Below are 13,278 nucleotides of genomic sequence, written 5' to 3'. Positions count from 1 at the left end.
AAAAAAAAAAAAAAAAAAGTTTTCGTTGGTGGTTTCCATGTGCGCCGCGCGGGAGCCAATGGGCAGGGGGCTTGCATGCGCGGGGGGCGGGGCACGGAGCGCGGCGGGCCAATAGCGTGTGGCGTTGCTGCGGGGTGGGGCCGGGCCGAGCCGGGTCCGGTCTCCTTGAGCCTGTGCGGGTCGGGCGCCATGGGCGGTGGGGGCAGCACTTCGCGGCGCGTCACCTTCGAGGCGGACGAGAACGATCACGTCACGGTGGTGAAGGGCGTGCGGGTGAGCTCACGTGTGCGTGCGTACACGTGCATGCACACACACAGATTGCACGCACGTGTATGTAGCTACCGCGTGTCTATTCTGCCTTTTCTAGGGCGTGTGTATATCTATGTATCTGTGTATCTATGTAGATACCCCCCCACCAGTCCATCCCGGACACAACAGAAGAGAACAGCCATCCTGGCCTGTGAGGGATTGCTGATCATGGTGTGTCCATGCAGATGCACACATGCATGTGTGCACACACGGGCACATGCATGCATGTATGGTTGTGTATACACACCCTTCGATCTGTATCTGTCTGAAGGGTGCACGGTATGCATGCGCATAGGCATATAGACACATGCGTGCGCATGCACATATATAGACACGTGCGTGTGCGCGGCTATATAAACGCATGCATGCATTTGCACTGGTGTGTACACGCGATCGTCAGCAATTCCTCGTGGTCCAGGATGATTGTCGTCTCGTCTGTAAGCCTGAAGGTGTCTGACGAGGCTGATCCGGGATCGACAGGCTGTGTTGCAGCTCAGGCACGTGTTTCCATGCGTGGTGGGTTCGTGATTCAGTCTGCGACACGTTGTTTCTGCCGCTCCTGTTTTTCCATCTCCGGTTGCCATGGTAAGGGTTCAAAGTGCAGTGATTCTTGCAGCGGGTCTGATTTGGCATTGTTTCAAATTAGTCTTGAGGATGTCCTTGAAGTGCTTTCTCTCCCCTCTTGTGTGCACACCTTGACTGAGCTGGGTTGAGCTGGGCTGTGCTTGGGGCGGGCATCAGCAACACTGGGAGCGGGGGCTATAGTGAATTTTGGGGTGGCTCTAGCTCCCACCGCCCTCCCAGCGCTGCTGCCACCTGCCCTCAGTGCAGCCTGGCCTGGCCCAGGCCCTCACCCACTGGGAAGAGCCGTGTGCTGCCCCCATCTACAGCCCACAGCGGCAGCCTGTCCTCGTCACACACACAGATCTGGGGGGCACATGCCCTCCATGTCGTCCTGGGGTGTGTGTAGAAGTGGGAGCCACCCCCCCCATGGTGCCCTCTGGATGATCCAGTCATGGCTCCCTCTCATGCCCCAGTTGCGCAGCGCCTGCCCCAGCCTCAGCAACAGACCCACTCCTCCCTCACTGCAGGAGTCTCAGTCTGCCACTGCAACAGACTTACCAGTTGGATGCTGCTTTTCACACTGCTGGGCTGTGCTCCTTCCTGCCTGTGTGCTGCGTTGCAGCTGTGTGCATGCACGCGGCATTCATCGGCAACATTATTGGCCACGTCAGCCACAAAAGCCGATTGCCAATAATGTCAATTTTCCTTTTATCAGTGCCGATCTGATATGGCACCATTGTATCACTGGACCTCTAATATATAAAGAAGGTGGAATAGTTTTTAAACTGCATGTTATGTGTGTATACACACATATATAATATAGTGTGTGTGTATTCAGACATGCACATACAGACACACGCATATGTATGTATATATACATAATGTGAAGTTTAAGGGAGGTTTACTTAAACCCATGTGCACCCTGCATGAGGTGCTTAACTACTATTGTCACTTGTATTACCATAATCAGGAGACATCAGTCAGGGTCAAGGCTGTCTTGGTTATACCTAGTGCAACTGCAAAGTGTTCTCCTTCATAGATTCATAGATTAAGGGTCGGAAGGGACCTAGTAGATCTTCTAGCCCGACCCCCCGCCAGGGCGGGAGAACAACAAAAAACCCCAAAAAGAGAAATGGGACTCAAACGAGTCCAGCAAGGTAGGCATCCAGCCTCTTCTTAAAGACCCCCAGGGTAGGGGCCAGCACCACTTCCCTTGGAAGTTGGTTCCAGCTCCTAGCCGCCCTAACCGTGAAGTAGTTTTTGCGGATGTCCAATCTATACCTCCTCTCCTTGATTATGATTCAAATGACTGAGACAAGGATGGGAAGAAAGCATCTGAGCAACATGTGAAAGGCATAGTACTTGTTGTTTATATTTCCTTTGTCCCTAGATTTTTTTTTTTTAATTCCCCTGAACAATTCACTCTTGCTTTTTGTCCATGTTATACACTGAGCTGCAAATTAACCTAATTCACTCTAACCAAAAGGAACTGGTTTTGCCTGGGGAGAAAAGGTGGGGAAGTAAAACCTGTTAAAACTTTACCAAAGATATAGAATTAGGTGATGTTGTTTTTTATTCTATGATTTTTATGCTGGCTCACTTTTTTCTTTTTGCAGCTCGCTTTATGTAACTGAGTTTTATGTTTTCAGCTGTCTGAGACTGTCATCAATCGTATGAAGGAGACATCTTCACCTGGTGCAAGACCATCCTCTCAGCAGCGATCAGCATCTGGTGATCATGGCTTGCGTGGAGCTACTGCAGGTATGTGTGTACTTCCTGGGGACAGAAGAGCAGGTAGGGGAAGGAGAGAGAGAAAAATAGGGTGCATTTTATAGATTACTATGTAGTAGGTTTGGAACGTTTGTTTTAGTTAAGATGGTGCATGAAATACTTGGGAGGCAAGGATTTCTTTGTGATATCTTTTATTGGACCAGATAGTAAAGGTTAGGCAAGCCTTGAGGGACAAAGTGTGCTGGCCATTTGTGTGTTACTGTTTCATGGTGATGAATCTCTTCTTAGAAAGTGAACGCATTCTAAGAATGTCTTATGTTTTAACAGGTTTTATGGTATTACTTTTAATTTACTTTTTTTTTTTCCCTTCCAATGACTTTGACAATAAAGTGTTAATTTCAGGTGATTATTATAGACTTGGGTTTTTAGTTCATAACTAATATTTTAAGTATTTTCTTAAAAACATACAAAATAAATGAGGTTAAAGGTTAGACACTATGGCAGGTATGGCCTTGAGGTAAGATTTGAAACCATAGAATGTAGCAACTATATTATATTGCACTGAATGCATTACAAATATTAAATTTCACAAATGCTCCTGTTATGAAGTAGTCTGTTAAATTTAACAGAAAGAGAAATTGTGACATGATGAGGTAAAGTGCTTGATTTTGCACACTGGATCAGCTGCCAGGGTGTAGTCAGTGTCCTTTGAAGTCCGTAGGAGACATTTCCATTGACCCCTGTAGGCTATGGAGTAGGACCCTAGTCCTCTTCTTAAATCCAAAACATTTAATTTTGTGAAAAGGATGTCATTTTTGTTATATAATGTTGTTAGCAAAAGAGCATGCCACAGAAATGCATTAACTTAGGTTGATTTTCTTTGAATTTATCCCCCTACCTCTTCTAGGTCTTTGTTGTGATATGTTTCACTGTAGACTCTCCATCTGCCTGAAGAAGGGTGTTTGTACCCAAAAAATTGCAGAGAACAATTTTTCTGGTTATTTAGTTGGTCTAATAAAAGATACCACATTTACCCAAAGAACTTTGTCTACCATAGCATTAAAGTGCTTTTGTAAACCTGGAAGTGCATGTTGGTGTTGCTCATCATTATCATTATATGCAGTTAAAGAACAAACTAAATTTGGTGTGTTGAATAAAGAGAGCCTTGTGCTTAGGAAACTGTGAAATATGTAGGGGTGGGTGATTGGAGCATAGAACTTGATGAAAGGAATTGCAGAGGCCTAATCTTGAGGTACATATGACTTGGTTCTATGTTTGGCTCCTCCTTGTGTGGGGGAAGCAATATACTTCTGAAGTATATTGCTTGGGCAAACTTGTATTGGCTTTCTTGTACATTTTCAGTTTTAAAAACAAAAGCCATCCATTTAGATGAGGTGGTCATATTTCTTCAGTAATGTACAGCTGGGTTTGGAGCTCTGTTTTGTTGCTAAATGAACTAATTTAAGAGGATATAAGTAGGGGTGCACTGATAGAGATTTTCTTGGCTGATACTGATAGTCAGTTAGTAAGCAAACATATTGGCTGATCTGATAACTGATATTTAGTAATAACTCAGGGCATTTTAAAGTACTGGCATAAACCTTTTTTCTTTCTTTTTTTTTTTTTTGCGCGCTCCAGCAGCCCGCTGCGTTGCATGTATCAGTGTTCCGGCACTTAAAAATGATATGCATGTGGTAGGGTTGGCACTTGAACTTAAGCTCATTGAATGAGCTGAAGTTCAGTTGCCCCTACCACCATTTTTAAGTATGGAATGCTTTTAAGCAGGGCAGAGGCAGGCTGCCTGCTGTGGGCTCTGGGCTCTCCGCCTTGCTCCCTTTGTCCTGGGAACCCCACATTGCCTGTGTGCCCCTGCCTTCCTGGCAGCCGGGGACACAACTTGCTGCTCCCACTGCCGCTGGGCAGGCAGGGGGCACGCGGCCAGTGCAGAGCTCCTGAGGGAAAAGCAGCAGAGTGGAGAGCCCTGACTCTACAGTGGACAGCCCGCATCCATCCTGTGCAGAAATCTCAGGCAGCAAATGCCCCTCTCCCCCATGTCTCCACCTGGGGGTGCACACAGCAGGGGGGAGCTGCCCCCTGGAAGAGCTGCCTGTGGCTCTGTTCTGCTCCCTGTTCCAGCCTTGGGTCCCATGCACCATCCTGGCTGGGTAGTGCCGCCAGCCCCTGCCCCACTCCTTCACCACAGAGGCCGTGTTTTGTCCCCCCCACCCCGGTGCTCCTTTGCTGTGCATGTGGATGCAGTGCGCCTGCATTTTGTTCCCAGCAGCCCCAGGCAGGACCCCTTACAGGTTAGAATCCTGCCTACCTGCAAGAGGAAACCTGCTGTTTCCCAAGGGACCCCAGGAACCTGGGACCACGGGCCCGCAGGGGAGAAGGAACCCAGGTGTCCAGGGCCATGGCCAGAAGGCATGATTATTGGTAAACAGTATTGGCTACAGTGAGCAAAAAAAGTCAATAGCTGATAATGTCATTTCCCTTTTATTGGTGCCAATCTGATAGGCAACCAATATATCAGTGCACCTCTAATTTAAAGTACTGCGTGATGTAGAAATGCGTAACTCATTGAATGGGTTCAGTGAAGAACTATGGCTGTTGAGCTCTTTGGACGTAGTAATATTCAGAAACCAGTTTGTTATGATTTTTAAGATTTTTCTTTATTACCTTAATTCCAAGCCAGTAGTTTTGTTGACTCAATCTTGCAATCAAATGGGCTGCGTTTTTGTCTTGATGTGTTGCAGGCTGATTTGTTCACTGCCCACACTTGGTTAAAAAGATAAGGGAACGTGAAGCTTATTTATGAGAGATTTTGACCAGGATGAAAAGCAAAATAGGAAAAACCCGAGTAAAGATTTCTGTAGTTCCTGGTTAAGGAATAACAGATTATACTGCTTGCAAGAAAATGTGTATTGTTGTTTGCCAATATAAGATGGATTTTTTGACTTTAGTTGGGGGAAAAATGAAGTTACGTACAAGCATAATGAAATCTGACATTTGAGTACTCCATCTTAAAGCATCATAGCTTGCTTGAGTAATTTTCAGCCTTTTGAGTAATATTAAATGCACTGAAATATTTAACAAGTGTAAAATCTTTAAAGTCTGTCTATGATTCCTAGGGCAATATTGATGAAAAGTAATTTGATCAGACTAAGTGCTTTTTCTGAGCATGCATTATATCTAAATCTTAGTCATAACAGATAAAGGGAAATAGTTTGATTCTTTTTAGCTTACTGGATTACTGTAAAGTTAATATTCTACTTAGAAACAAGAACAAAACCCAAATTTCCTTATAAAAAGGCTTGCAGTCTTAGCCAGCACTTCACCTCTTTATTTTTATTACTAATGATGCATCATTATTCATTATTTGTATTGTATTAATACCTAACAATTTAAGTTAAGGATTAGAGCCCCTTTGTACCAGGCCCTGTCTAACGAAATACTAAAAATGCTATGTCCCAGTTCTCAAACTATTTCAAACCTAGAATGGAGGAAGAAATGACTAGAGAACGTGGTCCTTCAGTAAAGATACGATATTTGTAATTATTTATTTTGTTGCATGAATGGGTGTAAGGTCTCAGGTTGCCTGTTGAAGGGACTCTTAAAAACATACTGTGTCCCATGCCCTGAGGCATCTAGGATCATAGGAAAGTAAAGCTGGAAGGGACTTTATAAGATCATCTGTTCTAACCCCCTGATCGAAGCAAGATTGTTCCTAACTAAATCATATCACAAAAACTTGCAAGGATGCAATTCCACGATTTTTTAGGTAGCCTGTTTCAATGCTTAATCACCCTCATAGTCTAGATAAGGAAGTTGCACCTTCTCTTCCCTAGATGTGTATAATCCCAATTATTCATTTTTCTTCTTCTTGTGTTATACTTTTTAAACCTAATAATTTTGTTACTCTGTGGATACTTTCCAGTTTTTCTACATTTTTTCTTAAAGTGTGGTTCCAAAACCTGGGCTCATTTTTCTGGGTGAGGCCTCACTAGAGTTGATCTAGAGAGGAAGAATCTCTTTCCATGACTTGTATAAGTCACACCTGCTTTTTAGAGTCGAGTAAGTTGTTACCTTTTTTGCAACAGCATGACTCCTGTTCAGCTTATCTTCTGTGACCCCCAGATCTTTTCTGTAGTGTACATTCATTTCCCTCCTCCAAGTCATTTAATGAAGGTCCTGAACCAGCGCTAGCCTCAGGACAGACGCCTTGGAGACCCCACTTTATCACCTGCCATTTTGACCTGGATACTTTAATTGCTCTTTGACTACAATTACCTAATTAGCTGTGCACCTATCTTTATAGCAGTGTCTTCTATGGGGTATTTCATAGCTTATTTATGAAAACATTATGGCAGATGGAGATAAAAAGCCTTACTAAAGTCGAGGTGTTTTACACCCACTACTACTCATATCTGTGAGGCCTGATAGCCTCTTAGAGAATAAAATTAGGTTGATTTGCCTTAACTAACTTCCAGAAAGAATTTGTCATTGCTTTGTAAGCATGTAGAGGATAACATTGATTGTTTTATTATTATGCATCTATTACTATGTACTATTATACGTTGATTGTTTTACTGTGATGTATCTTTTGGGGTATTGAAGTTAGATTGACTGTTCTGTAACGTTCTGCCCTTTTTTAAAGATGAGTACTATATTTGCGTTATGCAGTTGGTCCTCACTTGACATCTGCAGGTTCTCAAAAAACAATAGCCAGTGGTTTTACAGTTATTTTTATCATTTCCTTGACTACTCTAGAATGAACTTTATTGTGCCCTGCTCATTTGAAAAGATCCAGCTTGCCCAAATCGTATCCAGCTTTTCTTTTTCTACTCTAGGTTGAGCCAAGCAGATCTCTTGCTACATTTCCTTATCATTCCTTCACGTCATGCTCTTAATGTTGCATCTTTAAGGAATGCTTCTAAAAGAAGAATACTATAAATATGGAGTCTAAAATCCATACTACAACTTTGTACAATAAAACTGAATAGTAGCACATCTTTTGTTACAAAATGGAGCTTAATATAGTGAATTTAGGGGATGTAGAATTCATTGGGTTTCTCTTCCCATCTTCCTTTTATAGTGCGGCTGCTGGGAATTGGAGTCTGGCTACCAGCTGGAACTGCCATTTTGCCCACCCCTGATGTATAGCTTGCCGCCTTTAGAAAAAGGCATTGCTGCTTATCCTTAACCTTCTCACTTTCTTGTGTGCCCTTTTCTTTGGGGCAGGTGTAACTACATTATCAAATTGGAGCAGCAATGTGTTCTGCAAGAGTAATTCCCTGGCCCTTTTGAAAGATGAGTATTATATGCTTTCCTTTTGTCTCAGAGCTAAGTTCTCATTTGAGTTGCACAAATCTGGAATAAAGCCACAGACACTTATGATTAATTTTTACAAATAAGGTCATCCTGAATTTATTCTGATGTAATTGAGATAGTGGCAGTGGCAGCAGCTCCAGCCTGCAACAGCTGCGGTGTGGCTGGGCTGGGCCATGAACAGCCATGTATTCTGTGCCTTGGGTGAGAGCCAAAGGATAAGTGTTGGTGGGTGGGTGGGGATCGAGGTGGTGGGTGGGGGCGTAGGTGTAGGTTGCAAGCCTGGTGGGGTGGCAAGTAGCAGGGGGGACATGGACAGAAGGATGCCATGAGAGCAGGCACTGTGGGGGGTAGGTGCTGAGGCATGTGGGCATGGAGTGGTAGGCAGCAGGGGGAAAGTGATATGGAGGACAGATGGCAAAGGTAAGGTGTTGTGGAGCAAGGTCCAGCCGCTTGACTTCCTTCCTGTGTCCCCTGCTGCCTGCCCCTCTGTCACTGGTTTCCTCAGTGGAGCTATGGGGGCAATGAATTAAAGGCAATCCTACAATAATTAGATTCTGTCCATGGAACACCATAACACATTTTTCATATATAGAATCTGATTATTACAAGGTCATCTTAAATTCAGAGGCATCTTGGGTTTGGGTAAATATGGTAATAAGAATCCTCTCTCTTTCTAGCCTGTGTTGTTCAGGTATTTCAAGCAATATGTTAAGTTTGAAAAGGATTTTTGGCTCTTTAAGGAAAACCTGATTTCTGTATTTCAACAAGAATAAGATAGCACCAGCAAAGGAAGATTATTAAAGAGTGGTATTTTTGTTCATCCTCTGAATGTAATGGATTTGAGACTAAGCATATATAGGTTTCATGCAGGCACCTCCCTATGAAGAAGATCAGAACTGGACAAAACCTTAGTGTACTACAAACTGACTTACCATTTGATTGTGTGCTTGAAAGTGTGTGCCAAAAGAAGTAAACTTTTTAAAAATAGTAATATAAAAGTAGTGGGAACCTATGATGTTTAACCTTCTTGCATAAAATATGTTCCTTTTGCAATAATGCTGTCAGGACTCATAAATAAAAAAACAGTTCATTCTAGTCTAAACTTCTTTTTTCATGATTCTGCTGCTCCTTTATGTTGTTTTCAGCAGTGAAAGATCGAGTTATTCAGTTATACTGCTGGGGGAGACTTGAATTTTTTGAGAGCATGTACGTTGAATTTTTTCAAGAACAGAACAGGCAGGCACAGGAGAAAGATAGACCATGAACATTCTCAAATGTGGGGTTGCTTAGTTGATAAGCCAACACATTATTATTTTGCCATTTTATCAGTCTAGTCTCTTGCCTGCTTTTGAGACTGGAGACAAACCTTGAGAATAAGTACTTCATAAGACAAGTTAATGGCTTGCTTACTATGGCAGTGTTTCTAGTGGGTATTTGATTGCAATAGGACAGCTGCTTTGATATGGAGAGCGGACTTCCTTAATTCAGCTTTTATAGGTCAGTATCTGTCTCTGCATGTATGTGGTTCTTCGAACACAGGCAGCATTTTACCTTTGAACAGATATTCATTTCGAAGTGTCTGTTTTGTTTATATACGTACTGTGAAACGGGTAATTCCTCCGTACAGCGTACTATGCTTCCATGGTCTCAGGTAGATTTGTCAAAATTAATTTCATGGTAAGCCACCCAGGGCTATAAGCACTCTATTAGGTTTTATGGAATGCATATATTTGCTCTAAATTTTCTTTTTCATTAAGAGCACCTTGCATAGATTTGGCAAAACAGTTTTTATAGTAATTAGAACTACTTACCTATGCATATAATGCATGACTTCTGTTTATAGGTCAGGAGGAACATATCTGTTCTCTTTATTTCATTGTACAAGGATTTTGTGCTCAAGAACCCCAAATCCCAACTAGTTAGTGGAAAATGAATATAAAAAAGCTGCCAGCAGCTGATGTACATGATTCTGCTATTGAGATTTGTAGTACTGCAGGATTTTAGATTTAGTCTCACTAGCTTTCCAAACTAAAGCTGTGGAAGGCTGTTTTATCCTAGATAAGAAAAGGATGGATTTCCACTCCTGCAAGGTGTAGATTATAGAATATTCTGCCAAACAAAATAGTGATGGTGTGAAGCACCAGTATACTGAACTTAAGTACAGGGTAGCTATTTTTTGGGGTGGGGGACAAGGTGAGGGGGTGGAAGAGGGAAGAGGGCCTGGTGTCACCCATTATTACAGGTGACACTGTCTGGTGTAAGGTCCTGTATTCAATTGTTTTATCACTTTTTATTGAAGGTTAACCATTTGGGCTTAAATTTTCCTTGGTGAATGTGTTCTTTTGGAAAAAAACTCAACCCAAATGATCCAGTTATTTTTTTAGAATAAAGCTAGGGAGAAATGCATGGTATCCACATTTAAAAACAACTTCACCAATTTTAAAACAATCTTTTTTCATCCTAGTGTTTTGGAGTAGAGACTTGAATATTTGGCACAGGGATAAGTTTGTATCTGGGATGGACCTACTGCCATCCTTGTGGAAAGGACCAAGAACCAGTATGATGGAAGAGAAGATGGGATACGTTAGTTGAGAAGCCAAGATGTGGGTTAAGATCTGACACTCACTGGTTGAGAAAAGACTGGGACACTGAGCCAGAGAACGGGATGAAGACGGACTGGATGAGGATCTGGGTGTGGTGGGGGAAGTCTGGGACAGAGAGCCAGTTGGATAGGGAATGTGGCCTGCAGGAGTCAAGGAGGCTGGCATGGAAGGGACAGGAGAAAAATTTGGATTGCACAAGAAGTTGGGGTTGGAGGTAGGGGTAGGAGTCTTGGGTTGATTACGTAAAAAGACTGGGGTTAAGGGGAGAACTGGGAATGGACAAGTATGGGGAAGAAGAGTGAGTGGAGGGAGAAGACGGGAACTGAGAGGGGACTGGCTGCATAGGGAGGTTTAGACTGGAACTAGGCTGAGAAGCCTGAGGAGCGTGGGCTGGGCCTTTTTTTTAATACAAGGAATATGAGGCTCCTATTCATACCCTGGAAAGAAACGGAACAGATTCCAAGATTCTGGAGTCATATCCTTCTATAGACACGTTTCTGTGAAACCTGTTGGCAAAGTGTCCCATTCCCTGCCAATTTTAGTCAACACACAGGATGACAGCCTACTATTGCTGTCAGTTAAAATGTTAGTGCAAATGGCAGAAATCTGCAGTGGATATAAAGGTTCCTACTCTGCTGATGATTTGTGGGAGTTAAACTTAATGCGTTACATGCATTGCAACCTTAAAGTTGCTTTTGTGACAAGGTCAAATATTCAGCTTGGGACCGTGAAGCCTGATTCACAGAAGGGCTCTGAACATACAAAGGAGCTGGCAGATAAACATGGAATGTTATATACTCTTGGAAAAAAAATAGATCCTTGACATCCCAGATTGAGCTCCTGGAATCATAGCAAATTGGGGTTGGAAGGGACCTCAGGAGGTGATTTAATCCAACCCCCTGCTTAAAGCTGCACCATCCTCAGCTAGATTGTTTTAGCCAAAGCTTTGTTGAGCCAAGTTTCAAGGAGATAGGTGCAGAGGTTTCTGGGAAACTGCATCTCAAGGTGTTGACAAGAAAAACTATCACGTGCCAGCAGCGGCAATCTCCTGTCATCTGGCAGGTAGATCCAGGGCCCACACCCCCTGGAGGGCTGCAGGACTCTACCGGACTCGTCCCGGGGATGCAGCCCCTGATCTGCCTGCTGTATCACAGGAGGCTACTCCTGCTGCCTGGGGCTGGCGGCAGTACCAATCTTCCTGGTGCTCGGTTTGGGCTGCGCCCAGCGCCGATCCCAGGCAGCAGGAGCAGTCGCCTGTAATCCTGGCAGGCAGATTGGGGGTTGCACCCCCAGGAGGGCTGTGGGGCTCTGCTGGAGTCCTCCCAGGGATGCGGGGGGCCCCCAGTCTGCCTGCTGGATGACAGGAGGCTGCTTCTGCTGCTTGGGGTTGGCGCCGCACTTCAAGAGGGATGTGGACAACATGGAGAGGGTCCAGAGGCGGGCGACTCGTATGATCAGGGGGCAGCAGGGCAGGCCCTATGAGGAGAGGCGATGGGACCTGAACCCGTTCAGCCTCCACAAGAGAAGGCTGAGGGGGGACCTGGTGGCCTGTTACAAACTAGTCAGGGGGGATCAGCAGGCATTGGGGGAGTCCCTGTTCCCCCGAGCACTGCCAGGAGTGACCAGGAATAACGGTCACAAGCTGGCAGAGGGTAGGTTTAGGCTAGATATCAGGAGGTGCGACTTCACGGTCAGGGCGGCTAGGGTCTGGAACCAACTTCCAAGCGAAGTGGTGCTGGCCCTTACCCTGGGGGTCTTTAAGAGGAGGCAGGATGAACACCTCGTCAGGGTCGTTTGACCCCAGTACTCTTTCCTGCCACTGCAGGGGGTCGGACTAGATGATCTACTCAGGTCCCTTCTGACCCTAGAAACTAAGAAACTATGTCTGTAGGTATATCACATACCATATTTACTGAAACATTAGGTTTGCAATGTGTGTAACCTTAAGTTTAACTCTCCTAATCCACTGATGATTTGTGGACCTTTATATCCACTGTAGAGATCTCTGCCACTTGCACTAACAGTTTAACTGGCTGAGAAGTATGAAATCAGAGAACACTTTGGACTTCAACCTTTGTGTCATTCAGCTCCCCATACCTGAAATGGAGATAGTATCTTCCCTTACCCTCACATATTGTATTTAGTAAAATAATCCAAGACAAGGTTTCTTCCCTCAGTTGACATGGGGTGGAAAAAAAAGCCTCATTTTGGATTTGAGTGCCTACTAGAGGAAGCTGCTGGCTCAGCTTTGGCTTTAGCCCTGGGCTGAAGCTGGAACTGAGCTGCTGCCTGCCCTGGGCCTGAGTAGCTGGTTTTGTGGGGGAAGGAGCTTGCAGCTGGGGGGAGTGCAGGGGAGTCTGGGGTGGGGAGAACCTGTAGCCTGACCCCCACTCCCACCCTTGTACATGGGTCTGTTCCCCTCCTCCCGGCTGCCACCCTTACCTTCTGCTACTTCTAGCCCTGACTCGGCTTGGCTGGGAGCTGCAGCCATTTCTCCTTGGCTGAACTGGGTCTGCTGCTGCAGAGTGCCCCAGGAGAGTAGAGCTGCAGCAGAGGATAAAGGGGAGGGTGAGCAGGGAGTGAGGTAGGCACAGGGACCGGTGGCAGGAGTCAGGTACAGGCACAGGGAGGAAGTGGGGATCGGAGCGGGGGTGGCAGGCTGTGGGAGGGTAGAGGGTAGGAAGGCAGGGAGTTGGGGGGCAGGCACAGACATGAGAGGGTATGGGCTGGGGAGCAGGGG

At 44.9% G+C, this 13,278-nt stretch overlaps 1 protein-coding gene across 6 annotated transcripts in view; it reads left to right on the top strand.

The window, feature by feature from the left end:
• The first annotated feature begins 150 nt into the window (after positions 1-150).
• The window catches only part of CHCHD3 (coiled-coil-helix-coiled-coil-helix domain containing 3), a 270,801-nt gene continuing 257,673 nt past the window's right edge, over positions 151-13,278 (top strand). For 4 of the 6 annotated variants that reach the window (XM_019509626.1, XM_019509625.1, XM_019509623.1 and 1 more), the window contains exons 1-2: positions 151-285; positions 2,523-2,634. In XM_019509626.1, coding sequence (XP_019365171.1) covers positions 190-285; positions 2,523-2,634 — 208 coding nt within the window. In that variant the 5' untranslated portion in view covers positions 151-189. The remainder of the gene's footprint in view (positions 286-2,522; positions 2,635-13,278) is intronic. The other 2 variants (XM_019509627.1, XM_019509624.1) reach the window with 1 other exon arrangement.

This window comes from Gavialis gangeticus, unplaced genomic scaffold (genome assembly GCF_001723915.1).
Source record: "Gavialis gangeticus isolate Ggan-Ray unplaced genomic scaffold, GavGan_comp1, whole genome shotgun sequence".
In the NCBI taxonomy this organism is placed as follows: domain Eukaryota; kingdom Metazoa; phylum Chordata; order Crocodylia; family Gavialidae; genus Gavialis; species Gavialis gangeticus.
This window is presented reverse-complemented; position numbering and strand designations above follow the sequence as displayed.